This window comes from Gobio gobio, assembly GCF_949357685.1.
Source record: "Gobio gobio genome assembly, chromosome: 3".
NCBI lineage: Eukaryota > Metazoa > Chordata > Actinopteri > Cypriniformes > Gobionidae > Gobio > Gobio gobio.
Genome location: NC_137099.1, coordinates 68,574,041 through 68,596,615, shown reverse-complemented (window position 1 = coordinate 68,596,615; position 22,575 = coordinate 68,574,041). Strand labels below are relative to the sequence as shown.

General features: G+C 41.0%; 2 protein-coding genes across 4 annotated transcripts in view; one reads left to right on the top strand and one right to left on the bottom strand.

Moving 5' to 3' along the window:
* Window positions 1–22,575, bottom strand: part of LOC307123839 (microfibril-associated glycoprotein 4-like) — a 66,509-nt gene that overhangs the window by 12,786 nt on the left and 31,148 nt on the right. The gene's annotated exons all lie outside the window — the stretch shown is intronic.
* On the top strand, window positions 15,008–21,919 carry LOC307123841 (microfibril-associated glycoprotein 4-like; the record flags this gene model as incomplete). Its single annotated transcript, XM_079812586.1, has 6 exons — window positions 15,008–15,062; window positions 15,169–15,208; window positions 15,292–15,492; window positions 15,573–15,669; window positions 15,760–15,927; window positions 21,666–21,919. Exons 2-6 carry the CDS (start codon window positions 15,203–15,205, stop codon window positions 21,917–21,919), a joined length of 726 nt encoding a protein of 241 aa, XP_079668712.1. The 5' UTR covers window positions 15,008–15,062; window positions 15,169–15,202.

Here is a 22,575-nt window from a genome sequence, read left to right as displayed (position 1 = left end):
TGAAGCTTTATTTCTTGTTAATGTAGCCACCGTATCAAATAAATTACTAAGGTTGTGTTTTTTTTCATCTAAGAGAGTCGAGAAATAAGCAGATATTTTTTAAGGCCTTTATGTATGCAATCATGCTCTGATTTTACGCTAGTTGTACCATGGCGTTAGAGGTGAAGTAAACATCAGAGATGCTTTGCCACAAGCTGCAACTGTAGGAACTCCACTAACTATGGTGATGCAGGAGTGTTCTGACTGCACTTGCTTTGGTGGCTTTAAACTCCTCGACCACTGATGAGACTGGCAAGTGAAGCTTGGAGGTCTGGCTGTACAGGTTGATTGCACTGAATGATGGGGTTCCACTTCTGCAAGAACTTATGTCAGAGTGTGACTTTTCCTGGGGCGGAACCATAGTGGCAGAGATTTGTTCCACCTGGATCAAACACCACTACTTCCGGGTTCCCGTCCCCACGCCAAAAAATCATAGAGAATCGGCGGCAGGTGCTCCAATAAACAGCGCGATCTCCGGATTGGGTGCAGGGGAGGTAGGAGGAGTACAAAGAGGGCTTCCAGAATTCAGTCGGAGTCAGTCGTTGCAGCGGTCACACACAGCCGCAGCTGTTAGTTCCGGGTCGGGCTCAAGCTGAGCGTGGTGGTAGCCGCTTCCAGCCGTTGCGGCGAGAGGATCTGGGCATCTGGGCAAACAAAGGATAACACGAGGTGGATATTGTGGACTGAGCGATCAAAGATCCGGAGAGCTATAAAGAGAAGAAAAGAGACGAGGCTGAGTATAATACAGACCGAGTTTTGCATTGTGATTCAAGTGTCAAGTGTGTGTCCGATTCTGAGAAGTTACATGCAGGACAGTTGCCGGAAGTGCTAATGAGCAAATCCCTTCGGGAGAGAGAGCACAGCGGTCAGGACGCGAGCCAGACACTGGAGGAGAGAACAAGACGAGCACACGGGTTGATCAATGTGTGAGTACCCTGAGAAACGTATACAGTAACAAATTCATCGGAAGTTTATCATCTGTGAGCCTTGTGACGTTGAAACTAGGAAAACGAGTGGCCCCACCGCGGAGAGTGAGCGTGGGAGAGCCAGAGACGGCGGACAGTGAAAGCCGCCGGGGTGGTGTAGCAGCAACGTCCTTCTCGTTGGTTCTTCGCTATACCAGTGCTTCAGCGATCCCCCCCGAGATAAACGACGCAGGAAAAGTGGTCTCTGGACCTTAAGTACACTTTACTCCAGTGTCCTCGTGTGTCTGGTCGTCTGGGGTATCACTGGGAACCTCCCCGAGGTGAAAAATAAGGGAGGAGCGGGACTCACACGGTCCGCTTCGACCTGTGACACTTACTGCACAGTCTTTCCATTCCTTCCACTTTGGACATGGGAAAGTCATTAAGTAGGAAGGGCCATTGCAGTCGGGGTATAATGCCATACTGAAAACACCAGACTTTAAACATCCCGAGCAGTTGGCTGTGCTAGATTGCCACTGTCCTTTAAGGAGCTATCATACTGCTTTCCGAAATATTGGGTCCTTTGATCTTGGATTGTTGAGATCTCAGAGCCTTGGATGTTGACGATGTTCCCCTTCAAGATACTGAGGCTCCTTGACTTTTCTGGTTTAAACTGCAGGCGTTGCCATCTTTTCCAGTGCGCTCAAGATCCACTGTGTCCCCTGGATAGATGGAGTCATCACCGTCATCCATGAAAGCGCTACCAGTGGGGTGTCTCATGCCGTCCTCAATTAGACTATTTTCTTTAATCTTCTTTTCTGTTGCAAAATCGAGTTCCTCTAGGCTATCTACGATGTTGAGGAGATGAAACTGATGAGGAAGATTATTTACAAAGCAATCTTTAGAGGCAAAAGTAATAGTCCTGCCATGTTTGAAATGAGGGGACATTCTTGGATAAATAAAGTATACCCGATAATAGATAATGAACTGAGATGCCATCGCTCTGCTGCAGAATTTCAACGGTATCAACATTTATTCCATGTGACAATATTAGGTCTTAACTATGATTATGGCGATGAGTGGGTCCTGACACGTGTTGCCTAACTCCAAATAGAGTTTAGAATGTCTCTAAATGCCAATCCCAATGCATCTTTTTCGTTGTCTACGTGGATACATATTAAAATCACCAACAATTAGTGCTTTATCTGCAGCCAGTACTAACTCTGATAGAAAATCAGCAAATTCTTTGGTAAAGTCTGTATTGTGCCCTGGTGGCCTGTATACAGTAGCCAGCACAAATGTCAAATGGGATTTATCATTTACAGTAGATAATGTTACATTAAGCACCAACACTTCATAGGAATTATATTTGAAACTAGACTTTTGAGTAATACTGAATATATTATTATAAATTACAGCAACCCCTCCCCCTGTCACAAGCATGCTCATTCTGGTTGTCAATAAACTCTGTCATCTCTCACCAGCACTTGGTTCTCGTGTCTGTCTGTTTGTAACAGAAGACCAAACCAACACCGTCACCAGATGAGCACTCCGGATCCGTTCCAAGAGCTTGTCGATGCACTTCGGCGAGCTCTCACTCCCCCGTCAACAACACCTGCACCGGCGAGCACTTCTGCCAACACCACCGCTTCTTCGCCGCCTGTCTACGCGAGTCCCATGGCCAAATCGGCGCCCTTCTCTGGCGCGGCGGAGGACTGCAATGGATTCCCACTCCAATGCTCGCTGGTCCTGGAGATGCAACCGCACATGTATGTCGATGACAACGCCAAGGTAGCATTTATCATTTCTCAACTCTCTGTCAAAGCACTTCGCTGGGCGGAATCCTTATGGTCCCAAAAGAATCAAGTTATCCAGTCTCTCTCTAGTTTTGTTTCCCACTTTAAGGAAGTGTTTGGGAAACCCAGCTGGGATTCTCCCATCGGAGAACAACTCTATCATCTGAAACAAGGTATGAAGTCAGTCAATGAATATGCTCTGCAGTTTCGGACTCTCGCTGCTGCCAGTGGGTGGAACGAGCGTTCCTTGTTAACAACCTATCGACAGGGTCTGGATCCCAGAATGCGATTGCATCTCGCTGCATACGAGGATACCAGAAGGTTTGGCTGTCAACAAGGGACATCAGACTGCGTATGCCGTGCAGGAAATTGAGTCCCAGGTTCATTGGCCCCTTCACCATCATGCAACAAGTCAACCCGGTCACGTATAAGCTCCAGCGCCCTCCTCAGTATCGCGTTCACCCTACTTTCCATGTTTCCTTGCTCAAACCTCACCACCCTTCTGTTCCTCTCTCCACAGAGCCTGGCCTCTCATCCTGGAGGAAGGAGCTGCTTACGAGATTCACGAGATCTTAGACTCCCGGTGTCGTGGTGGCAGACTACACAGCAAAAACTCCAGAGTTAAATTAACTCTCCTGGGATTCAGGTTAAGGATATCCTCTCTGTTTAGCCAAGATCGTTCCTCAGGGCCATATCCTTCCCAGTCGACCAACTACTCTACACAGCAAAAACTCCAGTGTTAAATTAACTCTCCTGGGAGTATATGTGAGACCACACTCAAGAGTGTTAAAGTGTTAAATTAAGAGTGTTAAAGTAACACTGAAGCAGTGTTAAAGTTAATGAGATAATTAAGTGATTAATTGAGTGATGATTGGCCATTATTGAAGATACCTGATGTTAACAAGCAGAATCACCAAATGAGAAAAATCTAATATTTAAGTCACCATTGTGGTGAACAGTGTTTGCTTTACTTTGATCTTGACCCTTGACTTTTTAATATTATATTTTATTTTGTGCTATAACAGCAAGACAAGTAATGACAAAAGCTGATTGCTTAGTGTTGGTTATGTTTTGACATCGTCATTACTTGATCTGAATCATTAATCTCATTTAGAGCCTAGTCTTTGAGTTGGGTTTATCTTGTTGGTTATAACATAAGTTCCAGCATGTTCAATATAATTCTAAGGATTTCTTAAAATTTGTTCTTCTAAAAATTTTTAGCACACGCAAATCAAGAATCAGTGTAGGAATCTCAACAATGGTGACAAACAGCTCGTAAAGCTCATAATTTATTCATGCAGCAATGAATGATGGGAGCCATGGAAGAATTTTGATTGATGGCTCCCAGAATGCACTGCAACATGCTTTTTGATGGTCACCACTGTTGAGATTCTCAGGCTGATTCTTGATGTCTGAGAAATGTTTTTACTTTTTTTTTGAGAATCAGAACAACTTTTAAGAAAACCTTTGGATTAAGTTGAAAATGCTTGATTATATCACTTGGAATCACAAGGCTGGTGTAAACGTAATTCAGATATAAGGTTATAATCAATGATACAGTTCAATTGATGAATATGTCAAAACATAACCAACACCACCTGATCATCTTTTACTCTTTGCTTGTCTGGCTGTTAAAGCAACCAAAACAAAATCTAATATGTTAAATGTCAAGAGTCAAGATCCAAACTAAATCAAACACTTATCCCCATAATGGTTAATTAAGAATTGTGGTGTTCTCCTTTGGCGATTCTGCTAGTTATCATCAGGTGTTCGTCACTAATGGCCAATCATCACTCAATGAATCACTTATTTATCTCATTAACTTTAACACTGCTTCAGTGTTACTTTAACACTCTTATTTTAACACTTTAACACTCTTGAGTGTGGTCTCACATATACTCCCAGGAGAGTTAATTTAACACTGGAGTTTTTGCTGTGTAGAGTAGTTGGTCGACTGGGAAGGATATGGCCCTGAGGAACGATCTTGGCTAAACAGAGAGGAAATCCTTGACCCTAACCTGCTTGATGCTTTCCACACCTCCCATCCTAACAGGCGGGGGTAATGTCACAAGCACGCCAGGCTCCACCCCCTCGCAGTGCCAGCGCACACAGTCACCCGAGTTCTGATCACACACACCTGCTGCTCATCATCACCTCATCACTGCCTGCACTTAAGCCCCACGCACTCTCACAGTCACTGTCCGGTCTTGTTTGCACATGCTACGGCTCCTGCACACTCTTGGACTCACCTGAATACTGACCTGTCTCCTACATATCCTCGTCCAGTCTCCAGCGTCTCCTCGTCCTGTCTCCAGTGTTTCCTCGATCTCCTGCAACAAACACAGACTGACATCACCCTGAGCACTTCCTGATTACCAAGTATCACCCGGGCTGCGTTCAGCCCCGACAAAACGTTGCAAAACGTTTTTGAATCGGAAACGGTGCTGAGTTGAACACCCTGTTCTGTTGACGCAAGAGTTGTAACTATGGCAGCCGAGAAGGCCATTCATTGTGTTCTTTTTGAGGAATTTTCGGAGCCTGATAAAATCGATATAAATACGTGTTTAAAACTGCAAAATACATGCAATCACTGCCCTTACCGTCCAGAATAAATGACAACACCCCAATCACATTTATTTAACTTTTTTATCTCCTGCTAATCAATTCTAATTTAAATCACTTTATTTCTAGTTTTTACTTTTTTAATAGCTTGTATTTTCTTTCTAACTTTATGTCAAGCAATTACCATATATGAAATTTGGTATATGAATAAACTTGCCTTGCAATGAAGCTAAATATATAAATAAATACATCATGTTGATTATATATATATATATATATATATATATATATATATATATATATATATATATATATATATATATATATATATATATATATATATATAATATATATATATATATATATATATATATAAAATTCTTACGACAATCATGTCTTCTAATATCTTCAATTGTTGTGTATACCGAGCTGCAGCGGACACATTTGTAAACATCTTTACTTGGACCCATTGTACGAGCTGTCTCTTTAATACCGCGTGGTTTATATACATGTTGCTGCTGATTGGACTGACATATTTGACACACACACCAAACGAGAAAAAACGCATATCAAACCCGTTGCACACCGTTACCAGGAAACATGACGTTCAACTGGAAACCGTAGCAAAACGTTGCGCTCCGGTTTGAGCTTTGAACGTGCCCCTGCTTTGCACTTACACAGTAAAATCCCCAGTGTTAAATTAACACTGCTCAGAGCACATATTGTCCCACTCTACAGAGTGTTAAAGTAACACTGAATCAGTGTTAAAGTTAATGATATAAGCCATTTAATAGTATATTATTCATACTCAGTTATAAGATCAATTAATTAAATCACTACACAATGATCATATTCTCAACATCGAGCAGCAAAAAGCATCTGATTGTGTTTATTCTTGCTTTTCTTGCCATAGCAAACTCAGTTACAGCAGCCAGAGAAACACTAACATTAAAAAGTCATCAAACTGCCCAACTAAAGAAAACACTGATCACCATGATGGTCACATTAAGAACTAACAATTTTCTTAAAAAAAAAAAAAAATTCTGTTAATTCTCAATAAGAGCTTCTGTAGACGTCTGACAGAAATCAAGTAAATCTGGTTAGTAATGTGTGAAGCTGGTAATGCTGTTTGTGGAGTTGTTTAATCCTCCTCTGCTGAGATCTTCAGAGATTTAATGTCTTTTTTATAGTCAGTCGTAGTTCTTGTGTTTTTCTTTTTTTCTCTTTTCTTCCGTGATTCTGCTCATTATCATCAGGTGTCATCACTAATGGTCAATCATCACTTAATTAATCTCTTAATTATCTCATTAACTTTAACACTGATTCAGTGTTACTTTAACACTCTGTAGAGTGGGACCATATGTGCTCTGAGCAGTGTTAATTTAACACTGGGGGTTTTACTGTGTGGATGAGAAGGGAGCTATTGAATTGCAATGTGGCAAGATGTCCAAACTGCCTCATGATCTCAAAGCTAACTTCAAGAGGTATGTTCACCCCCTCAGAAATCCCATTCCAAACCTGCTTGACTTTTCACACTGGCTTGAGTTTGATCTGAAGGTGCAGCCCACTGGCTGTCAACACAATACAGGAGACGTGTTGGTCAGTAGAAAGAAGCTCCCATTTTGCATGTGTCAGATCAGTCTACAAACACTCCAGCTGCCAAAACCGCAGAATTTCAAAATCCAGGCAAGAATGTGTACTGTCATTACTGTGACAATAATAACCACTTTCTTAACCAGTGCACTAACTTTACACAGCTAACTAGTGATCTTAAAAGTAACTGGATTACGTCAAATAAGAGATGTGTGGACAGAAACATCAGGCAGTCCAGTGAAGATTGAAGGGCAAACATCTATGACATCAACAGCAAATCAACAGAGATGAAGGACTTTCACGAGGGACCCCAAGAGAGTCAGATGCTATACCTAGATCGACCAGCAGGTGGCAGTCAAGTCCTTCTGAACTAACCATTAAGATTAGGAACCTTCTCCTAATCTTAATGGACAGACTGAAACCCTCTCTTTGAGAACAATGAGACATATCACCCAAGTCATACAAGGTACAAGAGTCTCTTTCACTCTGTCCCCAGCATTTCAGCCAAACAAAAGGTTCAAATTAACGGGTGCCTTCACTACTGAGAATTTGGGCTTGGCCAAGCATTCACATCCAGTTCCCCTTCTGCAAAGGAAATACCAGCATCTCAAAGGTTGCTTGTACACAGCAAAAAACTCCAGAGTTAAATTAACTCTCCTGGGAGTATATGTGAGACCACACTCAAGAGTGTTAAAGTGTTAAAATAAGAGTGTTATGTGGCGTTCACACCGGACGCGATTCGCGCGAAGGTGGACGCGTGTACATTTTGAGTTTACTCGCGCGAATCGCGCGTGACATTCACTGCACAACAGATGCGAATTCGCGTCATGGGCGGGGCTTCCGACAGCAGCTCGTCTCGTTGAGAAATGGCTGACATGGGCTGTGTTTACATGTCTTTTTTTTGTTCATATCTACTGTTAATGTGTGACAAAACGTAGTTTTAAGACTTTTTCAGTCGATAATGTAGTTGTTTAAAGCTCAAATCTGTGGTTTATTTACATAAACAGTGCCTATTTGAACATTTTATCTGCCGTTGTCGGAGTTGTGAGCTCCAGTGGATCAGCGGTGCTCAGCGCACATGAAAGCCGGCGAGGGCAACCTTTCCTCGGCCAGTCCTTCTGCCGTCTACCGCTGGCTCTGATGTCTCTGTGGTGTGTCTCGAGCTATAATTCGTCTTGTAACGGCCGATCTTTGGTGTCATGGATCTATAATTTGTTCCCTGGCAAATCGTTTAGGCTGAGGGCAAAGATAAGTTTCATTACTTTATATTTTTAGGCTATAACTGTACGTTGCAGTTGTAACGTTAGCCTACTAGCACTGACTTTGAATGTTTGACTGCATTGTTTGCTTTATTTCATGTATAGCTTGTTATACATTACTGATACTTTTGTATTATGATCATACATAAACTTGCATTTAACAAAAAGAGACTGGGTTGTGTTTCATGTCATTTAATGTTATCACAGTGATAATCATATTGTCTGAACCAGATATTAATATAGAGATTTTCTCCTCATTGTTGTCACTACTAGAGCAAGCTCCTGATTGGTTAACGCGGCGCGAAATATCCGCCAAAGTTCAGATTTTTCAACTTGAGCATTTCGCGCGATTCAAAAGCGCGATTAAAAACGCTCAAGTCGCGTCCTTCTCGCCGCCTCAATCGCGCGAATCTCGCCGCCTCATTCGCGCGAATCGCGCCGCAGAATGCCATTTCGCGTCTCTGCATTGACTTAACATGTAAATCACTCGCGCGAATCGCGCGAATCGCGTCCGGTGTGAACGCACCATTAAAGTAACACTGAAGCAGTGTTAAAGTTAATGAGATAATTGAGTGATGATTGGCCATTAGTGAAGACACCTGATGTTAACAAGCAGAATCACCAAATGAGAAAAATCGAAAATCAGTGTTACAGCGTTTGCTTTACTTTTTATCTTGACCCTTGACTTTTTAATATTATATTTTGTTTGGTGCTGTAACAGCCAGACAAGTAATGACAAAAGCTGATTGCTTGGTGTTGGTTATGTTTTGACATCGTCATTACTTGACCTGAATCACTAACCTCATTTAGAGCCTAGTCTCTGAGTTGGGTTTATCTTGTTGATTATAACATAAGATCCAGCATTTCAATATAATTCTAAGGATTTCTTAAAAGTTGTTCTGATTAAAAAAAAAAATCTTTTTCTGTAGGCACATGTAAATCAAGAATCAGTGTAGGAATCTCAACAATGGTGACAAACAGCTCGTAAAGCTCATAATTTATTCATGCAGCAATGAATGATGGGAGCCATGGAAGAATTTTGATTGATGGCTCCCAGAATGCACTGCAAAATGCTTTTTGATGGTAACCACTGTTGAGATTCTCAGGCTGATTCTTGATCTCTGTGAAAATGTGGGTTTTTTTGGTTGTTATTTGATCAGAACAACTTTTCAGAAAACCTTTGGATTAAGTTGAAAATGCTTGATTTTATCCCCTGGAATCACAAAAACATAGCTCAGATATTAGGCTATAATCAATGATTCAGCTCAATTGATGACTATTGTCACGGCCAGCTCGTTCTACACTTTCACATAAAGAGGATAACACATGCAAACGAATAGTTTGACTTGCAAGATTATTTATTAAATACAAATACTGATCCACTACAGAAATATAACAAAGTCTAGGGATTTAAACAAAAAAGGGAAAAAATAATAATCCTATTGGGGAGGAATGTTGTTAAATTATAAATAAACTAGAAAGCAACAAAGTGGAGCAAAATGACTTCTCTGGAGATGTTCCCCCAGAGAAAGTACTAATGAGCAGGTGAATACAGCTTTTATACTCTCCGCCCATAAATTAATCAATTAGGCCTGATTGTCTGCAGCCAATCACACCCTCAGAACAGAATAGAAGACAGGGTCGTAACACTATGTCAAAACATAACCACCACCTGATCAACTTTACTCTTTGCTTGTCTGGCTGTTAAAGCAACCAAAACAAAATCTGATGTGTTAAATGTCAAGGGTCAAGATCCAAACTATATCAAACACTTATCACCACTTATCTTATCTCCTCAACCACCACCACCAATAAGCAGAAATAAGCAGAAATGAACAGGAGTTACGTGCGTGCGTGTGTGTTTGTTAGGTCTTTCCCCTTCAAATCTGCATTTGTGGCTGGTTTTGTTTGCCAAAATCTATACAATCTAGGAATGTAGAACACAAGATTAACGGAATGCATAGCTGATATAAAACATTGGATGACCAGTAATTTCCTGCAACTCAATTCAGAAAAAAAAGTAATTATTGGACAAAAAACCTCCACAAGTAGAACCCTAGAATACTGTCTAACACTTGATGGCTGTTCTGTCAAGTCCTTGTGGTCAGTGAGGAACCTGGGTGTGCTCTTTGATACCAATCTTTCGTTTGAAAGCCACGTTTCTAGCATCTGTAAAATTGCATTCTACCATCTTAAAAATATATCTAAATTACGGCACTTGCTTTCAATGCAAAATGCTGAACAGTTAGTTAATGCGCTCATGAGCTCTAGATTATTGTAACGCTCTACTGGGTGGTTGCCCTGCTCGCTTAATAAACAAACTCCAGCTGGTCCAAAACGCAGCAGTTCGAGTTCTTACTAGAACCAGGAAGTGTGGCCATATTAGCCGGTTCTGTCAACACTGCCCTGGCTGCCTATTAAACATTGCATACATTTTAAAATCTTGCATATTACTTACAAAGCACTAAATGGTTTAGCTCCCGAATACTTGAGCGAGCTCTTTACATATTATACTCTATCACGTCTACTGCGCTCTCTAAACTCTGGCCAGTTGATAATACCGAGAATATCCAAATCAACTGCAGACGGTCGATCCTTTTCCTATTAAGCACCTAAACTCTGGAACTTCCTAACATTGTAGGGGAAGCAGACACACTCTGTCAGTTTAAATCTAGACTAAAAACACATCTCTTTACTATGGAGTACACATAAAACACTTTTTCAATTAAATGATTGTTAGGCTGCATTAGCTAGGTCAGCCGGAACCGGGAACACTTCCCATAACACCTGATGTATTCGTTACATAATCAGAAGAATGGCATCTACGCTAATGATAGTCTCTCTGTTTTATCCCGAGGTTTACTGCAGTCAGCCGGATCCGGGCCGGATCCAGATCAGATGGTGTACCTGCGCCCACAGAAGACCAACGCATGACCATGAAGTGTCTGCAGAGATCGTGTCAATTAGACTCCCCTGAAATTGCCTCGTCGACACGGCATCCTCAATAAACCCATCTCTGGCGTGATGACTCCGATTATTCAAATATTACAATTTAATAATTGTTAAATCGATATGTCATCCTCAGTAAACCCATCTCCAGCATGTTGCCTCCGATCCTTCAAATATTGCACTTTAATAATTATTTAATCGACACATCATCCTCAATAAACCCGTCTCCGGCGTGTTGCCTCTGATCTTGCGAATATTCCGATCTATTATGACCTCTGACCTGTAAAGTTGCCGGAATAATAATCATACGCTGTTTGTTAATTGGCCAGAGGAGAACTGGCACCCCGACTGAGTCTGGTTTCTCCCAAGGTTTATTTTTCTCTATTATGCTCCTGATGGGGTTTTGGTTTCCTTACCACTGTTGCCTCTGGCTTGGCTTGCTCAGTTGGGGACACTAAATTAAAAAAAAAATGTCTTAATTTTTTCAACTAAATATCCAAATAAATCTAATTGTTTAACTAAATTAACCATATAAACTAATTTACTGATCTAATAACTGATCTAAAGCCCATACTGTAACTGTATGATAATTGAAATGAACTGATGACATCACAGTTTTTTCCGGAATGGCCATACAGCTGAATAAAATTCTGTTGCATTATTTTGCTGTTTAAATGTCCCATGGCATGAAATTTTTATTTTATGAGGTTTTTCAACATTAATATGAGTTCCCCTAGCCTGAATATTGTCCCCAAGTGGATAGAAATGTTGATCTGTGTAAAACCGAGTTCTGGCTGTCTTTCTCTGCCTTTGAGAAAATGACAGCCCAGACGAGCGAATCCTGAAGTCTCCTGGTTTGACGTCCAAGCAGGAACGGTTTCCTCCCTTTCCTCCGCCCAGAGAATCTGGCACGCCCATGCAAACGCTCGAGAGATCATTACTTGTAAACGAGTGAACGCTGGCAGTTTCTCAGTGTTTGGATGTACAAATGAAAACAGAAGTCTTTTTTTCAGTTCCTTCTGATCGGCGATCAGTTATTTCTGATGTTTAGCTAACTATTTATTATTCGTGCACACGCAACGGCTTCTCTCTCTCCCGACAGAACGTGTTTTCGTGTTTTCTATCTTGTGAGTCAGTGTTTTTGTATGTCCTCGTGTCTATCTGTTCTACAATGTGCTTACAGTTGAGTTTCTGCTCAACATCGGCAGACTCACATCTCTTTAGAGTTAAACCTCACACACACCGAAGCTCGGGCTGCACTGACCGGTCGGCCTTCAACATCCCCGACCCCCAGTACTGCATCTGGCCCACAGCGGAGGCACCAAACGCGGCGCGAGACTAAGCAGAAGGGGGGTAAGCGTGAGCATATCCGGGCTAGGCAGCCTAGCTCCACAATAAACTGGATTACATTCGATTACTGCTGTTGCGTCTTTGTTTGCGCTGTGTACTCAATGCGCGTCACTGACGCTTTTCATATGATAGGAACATATCTAAAAATTATGCTATTATCAACACTAACTCGTAACTCGTTCATCTCGACAGCTGTAATGGTACTTTGCATGTGTTACAAAGTTGGTAATAATGATGAAGACGGACTCGGTGTGACTGGGACTCGTGTTTATTCAGAACTCTCAGATACAACTACAATAAACTCGCGCTGACTGACAGCGCTCTCACAACTCAGTAGTTACTATAAATAACTCTGTTAGCAATCGCTGAGCTCCGTCTCCGTGATGTCCGGTTCGTGAACTAATTATTCTTTTGAATCGGTTCTTTTTAGTGAACCGAATCAGTTCACCAAATCGGACTGAATCGTTTTAAACGGTTCGCGTTTCCAGTCAGCGCTGATCCATAATTTACTAAAGTTACTAACTTTCTGACATGAGTGACAGCCCCTCCGAGTAGAAATAGACTAATAACCTGAAGTATATGCTGTAACTACGACAGTTCACTGAACTGAGACTGACAGAACTGATGTGAAGGGAACTCCGGTCCATCCGTCTCTCTGGCAGCAGCTCGTGCCTGCTCGTGCGTCGTAGACCTCGTTAAACCACACCCCCTCTGCTCATTTCAAATGCAAAGATGTCAACCAATCACAACTGTGGGCGTTTTTAAGTCTCACAGCAGACACGCCTCTTGAAACAGGGCATTCAGCCACAGGGCAAACATCAGTATTGAAAAAAAGGCCTTTTATTTCTAAATTATGACATTTTATGATGTAAAAATCATACTAACAATATAAGTACACCTCAGCAAACATTATAAAATAATAGAAAAATGCCATGTTATGGGACCTTTAACACTGTAAAGCTGCTTTGAAACAATCTGCATTGTTAAAAGCGCTATATAAATAAAGTTGACTTGACTTGACCCCGGTGACTAGAACCGGTGACAAAGGGCAGCCCTGTCGGAGTCCAACATGCACTGGGAACAAGTCTGACTTACTGCCGGCAATGCAAACCAAGCTCCTGCTCCGGTCGTACAGGGACCGAACAGCCCTACTCCCAGAGCACCCTCCATAGGGTGCCACGAGGAACACAGTCGAATGCCTTTTCCAAATCCACAAAGCACATGTGGTTTGGTTGGGCAAACTCCCATGAACCCTCCAGCACCCTGGAGAGAGTATAAAGCTGGTCCAGTGTTCCACGACCGGGATGAAAACCACACTGTTCCTCTCAGGGCGGATCTCATACACCCCCAGTGCCTTGCCACAGAGGAGCTGTTTAACTACCTCGGTGACTTCAGCTTGGGTAATGGACGAGTCCACCTCCGAGCCCCCGGCCTCTGCTTCCTCAATGGAAGACCAGGAGGGTCTTGATTGAGGATTGAGGAGATCCTCGAATTCCGACGATATCCCTAGTTGAGGTCAACAGCTGCCCATCCCCACTGTAAACAGTGTTGGTAGGGCACTGCTTCCCCTTCCTGAGGCGTCGAGCGGTTTGCCAGAATCTCTTCGAGGCCAACCGATTGTCTTTCTCCATAGCCTCACCGAACTCCTCCCAGGCCGATCTTTTGCCTCCACAACTACCCGGGCTGCAGTCCGCTTGGCCAACCGGTACTTGTCAGCTGCCTCAGGTGTCCCACAATCCAGCCAGACCCTATCGGGCTTGACGGCATCCCGTACTTCCAGGTTTGGAGATTGCCGCCTCGACAAGCACCGGAGACCTTGCGGCCACAGCTCTGAGCAGCCGTGTCGACAGTGGAAGTGGAGAACATGGTCCACTCGGACTCAATATCTCCAGACTCCCTCTGGATCCGGTCGAAGCTCCGCCGGAGGTGGGAGTTGAATATATCTCTGACAGGGGTCTCGGCCCAACGTTCCCAACATGCCCTCACAGTACGCTTGGGTCTGTCCAGCTTCCTCCCCCGCCATCGGATCCAACTCACCACCAGGTGGTGATCAGTTGACAGCTCCGCCCCTCTCTTCATCCGAGTGTCCAAGATATATGGCCAGAGGTCAGATAAAACGACCACAAAGTCGATCTCCGGTCTAGGGTGTCCTGGTGCCACGTGCACTGATGGACACCCTTATGCTTAAACATGGTGTTCGTTATGGACAGCACTCAAATTAATGCACGGCTCAGAGTAACTGCAATAATTTACTGCAGTAACTGCAAGACTCCAATAAAATTATAAAGTAATTATTCCATCACAAATAAATCTCTCAATCAAGTGGCTGTGTCTATAGTATTAAACACAACATTATAGTATTATTTTCAAATACACTTTTCATTACATTTTTAAATTATTATTGGCCTTGGTTCAGTAAGGAACTCTTGTGATAAAGTTGTGTCTGTCACTGCATGTCATGTTTAACTCACATCACAGATGCACAAGCCTTTTTTATTTGCATTTAAAATCTCTGTGTAAATTTCTTGTGTGACAGAGGAGGAGTCTGAGAATCTGTCATATATAAAGAGTGTGTGTCAGACTGAACAACACAACACACAACACTAAAGGTGAGTTACTGTTTCATTCTTCATTTACCTCACAGAGCATTCAGACATCTATACAACTTTCAGAAAACAGACATTATATGAAAATGTGTTTATTATTTTAATCTAGATAAAGCCGATCTCTGCTGTGAGAGATTGAGAAGATGGCAGTAAGTTCATCAATACGTCTACATTCATACAGAGGGCTTCAGCTTTAGTGATGTTCATCTCTTTCTCTCTCTGTCTCGTGTAGTTGATGCTGTTTTTGGCGGTTCTTCTCTCTGTTGTTCTGGTCAGTGACTGTACATCCAGGCAATCCGACTGTTCTGACATCTACAACTCAGGAGAAACAGACAGTGGGATTTACTCCATCTATCCAGCAGGAGATGATCCTGTCTTGGTTTACTGTCGAATGATCTCAAGTGAAGAAGATGAATACAACGGAGGATGGACGGTACAAATGTGACTTTAGATCATTAAACACACATCAGAACACACATTATGAATCATATATTCTATATAAACCCATCACAGGTGATTCAGAGGAGAAAAGACGGCAGTGTGAATTTCTATCGGGGGTGGGAAGAGTACAAGAGAGGATTTGGGAATGTGGAGAGCGAATACTGGCTGGGTAAGATCTCACAGTGTGTGTCTGTTTGTGTGGATGATCATGTGTTTGGATGAACATGTTCTTCATGTGTGTGTGTGTGTGTGTAAACAGGGCTGGAGAACATGTACCAGCTGACACGTAACAGGAAGTACATGCTGAGAGTGGATCTGGAGGACTTTGAAGGAAGGAAAGTTTTCGCTCAGTACTCGTCCTTCTCTGTGGGTCCTGAAAGTGACGGCTATAAACTGCAAGTTTCCGGGTTGCCTCATGGAGAAGCTGGTAGGACATTTTCATTCATATTAAAAATAACAAATCACACTCAGTTGAGTAAATGTGCACCTGATGTCCTCAATGATGCTCTTCCTCTCTGCAGGCTTCTCCGTACTCCGCACCACAAACCGACACGCACACTGTAAAAAAATTAAGTTGAGCTAACTTAAAAAAATAAGGCAACTTATCGCACTCAACTTTTAAAGTTATCTCAACTAATCCATTCCGGTTCAAATTAACTTAAATACTTGTGTTCATCTAATGAGTACCAGGTAGTCTTTTGAACTTAAAACTTCTTTGTCAAGACAATTAAAAAAGGAACAAGTTGAGCCAACTTGGAAAAAATAAGTTAACCTATCACACTAAACTTTTTAAGTTAGCTCAATTGATTCGCTCCAGTCAAAATCAACTTAAATACTTTTGTTCAGCTAATGAGTACCAGGTAATCTTTTAACGTAAAACTTATTGTAAAGGCAACTAAACAATATTTAGCAATGCGCACAGTTACAAGCCTTGTGTTTTCATCTCCATGTTTGTTTTTTAAAGTTAACTACACAACATGAATAACATCTGCCTTTTAGAGGCACACAGTTTACCCATTTCACTTAAGCAAATAAGTCGCAAAGTTGCAATGAGAAGCACAGCTAGCTCAACACCTCAACACATCTCATGTCAACACAAATCTCAAACATGGTGATGATCAACATGTAGTTCAATAAAAATATGAACTCTGAACCATATGACAACTAAATAACTGACAACAACAGCAGCATAAATCAAGCCTGTTAATGCAAAGCAATAATATTTTTTATTATTATAATTACCTTCACTCAAAAAAATGTCTAAACATAAGATTTATGTATTTGAATTGCATATACATTTTCCATGCATTTGGATTACATAGTTTTTACATAAACACATTTATAAACTTAATGTGATTCATAAATGCCAGTCATATGTAAATGAAACTGGTAAGATTTATGTAATAGTCAGCAAAACGCCCATGGTAAATTAACACTTCCTTGTGTTCATGCGTGTGCTCATTACTGAGTTAAAGTACCATTGAAACAGTGCTGATGTTAATGAGATAATTAAGTGATCATTAACCATTAGTGATGAACACCTGATGATAAGAGCAGAATCACTGAAGGAAAGAGAAACACAACAACTACAATTGACTTCAGCCACAGCCTTAGATTAAATCAACTGAAGATAAAAGAAGACATTAAATCTCTGAAGATCTCAGCAGAGGAGGATTAAACAACTCCACAAACAGCATTACCAGCTTCACACATTACTAACCAGATTGGCTTTATTTCTGTTTTAATGAAAATAATAGTTTCATTTGAAGTCACCATGATGGAGAATGGTGTTTGCTTTAGTTGGGCTCTTGACTCTTGTCTCTGACTGTTATAACTGTGTATTTATGAAACACATTTGGTATGGCAAGAAAAGCCAATATAACATGCGTCCAGGTGATGTTGGCTATGTCTTGAGGATGACATAATCATCATGTTGTGGCTTAAATCAGTGATCTTAGTCTAAACGTCTAGTTGTTTAGGTAATGTGTTATCAATTTTTGTATTGTTCATAATAGTAGCATCTGATTCTACAGCATGAGGTCCAACACTGTTGTGGTAATCAAATAATATGCATATTAAAAAAATAGTGCATAAATGGTTTCATCTACAGTATCACTTAGACACACACAGACATCAAGAATCAACGTATGAATCTCAGCAATGGTGACAATCAATGAAAAATATTCAGATAAATATCAACTCTGAACATAAAGCAAGCAACTAAAATGTCAAACAAAAACAGCAAAAGTAAAAGCAAATAGTAAGAATCAAAGAAAATTAGTCACAATTCAGATGCATAATTTATTCATGCCGCAATGCATGCAGGGACCCATGGGGGAGTTTTGATTGGTGGTACCCAGCATGCACTGCAGCATGAAGCATGCCACCATTGTTGAGATTCATACGCTGATTCTTGATGTCTGTGTGTGTCAAAGGAATGCTATAGATGACAACCTTTATAGCACTAGATGATTTTTTTTAATACTGCAAGTTATTTAATAGACCACAGCACTGCTGGAGCATGTGCTGTACAATCACATGGCTACTATGCATAATACAAAGTTGATAACACATTATCTCTATAACTAGATAATTGGCCTCTGAATGAGATCAGTGATTCAGCCATTACTTGATGACATCATCAATAAATAGCCAAGATCACCTGAAAATATTTTCTCTTGGCTTTCTTTCCCAAAACAAATGTGCTTCACAAACACACAGTTAAAGCAGCCAGAGAAAAACTAATGTTAAAGAATCATGGGCCAAGAGCCCAACTAAAACAAACACTAATCACCATCATGGTGATGATCATCAAACAAAACTATTATTTTCATTAAAACAGAAATTACAGAAATTAAGTCAAAATGGTTGGTAATGTGTGAAGTTGTTGTTTGTGGAGTTGTTTAATCCTCCTCTGCTGAGATCTTCAGAGATTTAATAACTTGATTTCGGCTGTGACTGGAAGTTTCTCTCTTTTCTGTTCTTGTTTCTCTTTCCTTCAGTGATTCTGCTCATTATCATCAGGTGTTCATCATTAATGCTCAATCGTCACTCAATTATCTAATTAACGTCAACACTGCTTCGCAGTGTAATGGTACTTTATCTCAGTAGTGAGCACATGCATTAACACTTGGAAGTGTTTATTTAACATCGGTGTTTTGCTGTGTGCTATTACAGAAATCGTACCTGTTTCATTTACGTATGAATGACAAATATTGATCACATTATTTTTATTAAACTACTTCATAAATTGTACCTGTTTCATTTATGTATGACTTACAAATATGAATCACATTCAGTTTATTAATTTGTTTTTGATAAAACTATGTAATCCAAATGCATGGAAAATGTATATGCAATTAAAATGCATAAATAATATGTTTAGACATACATTTTTCAAGCTGCATCTATTTTTACATTTGTTAGAAGAAAATGTTACTAACAAAAGTTTTTTTTTTGTACAACTTAGCCAGAATAAAACTAAATTTAATTTCTAAAACAAAAAAAAACTCTCAAGTACTTGTCCAAAACTTGTCCCATATTTACAAAGTGAGTTATCTGAACAAACATTTTTACCTTCGACAATGTTGGGCCAGTTCCCAGCATGCTTTGCAGCTTGAAAAAAATCTCTGGTAACAACTATATATAATTATTATTGCTTTGCATTAACAGGCTTGATTAATGCTGCTGCTGTTGTTGTCACTGGTATTTAGCTGTCATATGGTTCAGAGTTCATATTTTTGTGAATTACAATTGTTGATTATCACCATATTTGAGATTTGTGTTGACATGAGACGTGTTGAGGTGTTTAGCTATATGTGGTTCTCGTTGCAACTTTTGTGACTCATTTGCCCGAATGAAATAGGTAAACGGTGTGCCTGTTTATAATGGCTCTTTGCTATTAAAAGGCAAATTATGTTAATGTTGTGAAGTTAACTTTGAAAATAAAACATGGAAATGAAAACACAACGATTGTATTGGCATACATTGCAAAACATTGTTTAGTTGCCTTGACAAGAAGTTTTACGTTTAGAAGACTACCTGGTACTCATTAGCTGAACGAAGGTTTTTAAGTTGACTTTATCTGGAGAAAATGATTTAACTTAAAAAATTGAGTACAATGGGTTGCCTTATTTTTTCAAGTTGGCTAAACTTGTTTTTTTTAGTTGCCTTGGCAAGGAGTTTTAAGTTCAAATGACTACCTGGTACTCATTAGATGAACAAAAGTATTTAAGTTAATTTTAACTGTAGTAGATTAGTTGAGATAACTTAAAAAGTCAAATGCGATAAGTTGCCTTATTATTTTAAGTTAGCTCAACAATTTATTTTTTACAGTGCACATCTCAACAACCATAACACATACACTCCCCTCTTTCTCTCTGCTCTCTGAAGCTGAAGTCTCCAAACTCATCCTTTCCAACCACCCCACTACCTGTCCGCTTGATCCTATCCCCACTCACCTCCTTCAGGCCATTTCTTCTTCTGTTACTCCTGCACTCACTCACATTGTCAACACCTCTCTTCACACCGGGACCTTCCCCACAGCATTTAAGCAGGCTCGGGTAACCCCACTGCTTAAGAAACACTCTATGAACCCAGCACTTTTAGAAAACTACAGACCGGTATCCCTTCTGCCTTTCATTGCAAAGACACTCGAGCGAGTTGTTTTTAACCAGCTCTCTACGTTTCTTGAACAGAACAACCTCCTGGATATCAACCAATCAGGCTTCAAAAGCGGCCACTCAACTGAGACTGCCCTGCTCTTGGTTACGGAGGCACTGAGGCAGGCAAGAGCGGCTTCCAGATCCACAGTACTTATCTTACTGGATTTGTCTGCTGCTTTTGACACAGTTAACCACCAGATCCTCCTGTCAACTCTCATGAAGATGGGCATCTCAGGAACTGCTCTCCAGTGGTTCAAGTCTTACCTCTCAGGTAGGTCCTTCAGGGTGTCATGGAGTGGTGAAGTGTCTAAGTCACATCATCTAGCCACTGGAGTTCCACAGGGCTCAGTGCTTGGACCACTTCTCTTCTCCATCTACATGTCATCACTGGGATCGGTCATTCAGAAACATGGCTTTTCCTATCACTGCTATGCAGACGACACTCAACTCTACTTCTCATTTCAACCAGATGATCCCACGGTTGGTGTTCGTATTGCTGCCTGCCTAACAGACATTTCAGCCTGGATGAAGGAGCATCACCTGCAACTCAACCTTGCAAAGACAGAACTGCTTGTGGTCTCAGCCAACCCAGCACTTCATCACAATCTCTCCATTCAGCTAGGATCATCAACCATAACTCCGTCCAGGACAGCCAGGAATCTTGGAGTTGTGATCGATGATCAGCTAAAATTCACTGACCACATCACTGCAACAACCCGGTCCTGCAGATTTGCATTATACAACATTAGGAAGATTAGAGCCTTCCTTTCTGAGCAGACCACACAACTACTGGTCCAAGCTCTTGTTCTCTCCAGACTGGACTACTGTAATGCTCTTCTAGCAGGCCTTCCGGCATGCACTATCAAACCCTTGCAACTGATCCAGAATGCAGCAGCGAGGGTGATCTTTAACGAGCCGAAGAGAGCGCACGTCACGCCTCTCTTCATCAGACTCCACTGGCTACCAATAGCCGCTCGCATCAAATTCAAGGCACTGGTACTCGCCTTCAAAGCAACCACTGGCTCTGCACCAATATACCTTAACTCGCTTGTTCAGACATACACACCCTCCAGGAGTTTGCGTTCTACCAGTGAACGACGCCTTGTGGTGCCATACCAAAGAGGCATGAAATCACTGTCACGGACCTTTTCCTGGACTGCCCCCACCTGGTGGAATGACCTGCCTATCTCAATTCCAGCAGCCGAGTCTGTAGCCATTTTCAAAAAACATCTAAAGACGCATCTCTTCCAGCAGCACCTGACCAATCGAGAATAGCACTTAACATTCTATTCATTTTTCTGTCTGTCTAATTTATTTAAAAAAAAAATAAATAAAAAAAAATAATCCTGTGTGTTCTGTGTTAGATTAACTGAGACTTGTTACAGCACTTGCATACTGTAGCCTCTGACTGTTGTAGTTGCTTCTATTGCTCTCATTTGTAAGTCGCTTTGGATAAAAGCGTCTGCTAAATGACTAAATGTAAATGTAAATGTAAATGCAGGCGACTCTTTATCTGGCCATAATGGTATGAAGTTCTCCACCTTTGACAAAGACCAAGACACCTGGGGGAAGAACTGTGCCAAAGAGTATCTCGGGGCATTTTGGTACTCAGCCTGTCACTACACAAACCCCAACGGTGTGTATTTATGGGGAGAAGATGATACTCATTACGCCATTGGAGATGTTTGGTCAACCTGGAAGAATTACGCTGTGGGTATGAAATCCATCAGCATGAAGATCAGACGTGCGTCTTAGACATTTGAAGAAACATTACAGTGTTTCCCAGAAACAAAATAAATCAAATTAAGTTGGGTGTCCTTTCCTCTGTTAACAGTGTAACTTAGTAAATCATGGTATGTGTAAGACCGCTAAATTTGACATTAACCTGTTAGCCTGCACCCCCGCTTTTGAAAAAATCCTAAAATGGCATACTCAGACTAAAACCGATACAGTTCATGAATCCTTTGCACTGAAATCATAAGTATGGTCTCATTTGAAAGCAGACACTTGTCAGTTTACTGTAAATTCAAAATAATTATTTTCATAATCAAAAATAGCTATAATAAGCTTCAAAGTTTTGTTAAGTTATTAGACATTTATTTGTATGGAATATCTTAATGAAAATAAAATTGAAGTTGACATTGTAGCAGAATCTAGAAATGCACTACAGCTGAAGCCACATGTCTGACCCTGTTATATTTTAAATCTGAAGATGATATGTCTAAAACTCTGATTTTATTAAATGTTTTTCAAGATCATGTCATGTGATTTTATTTTGAGATTTCTCTAAAATGTTAACTGATGCTTAATGCCATCTTCTGAGCTACCATTCAGTTTACTGTCTCTATTGTTTTGAGGTGCAAACTGCCCATTCAGTTTCAGTCTCCCCAGAACACTTTATGACCTCTCTG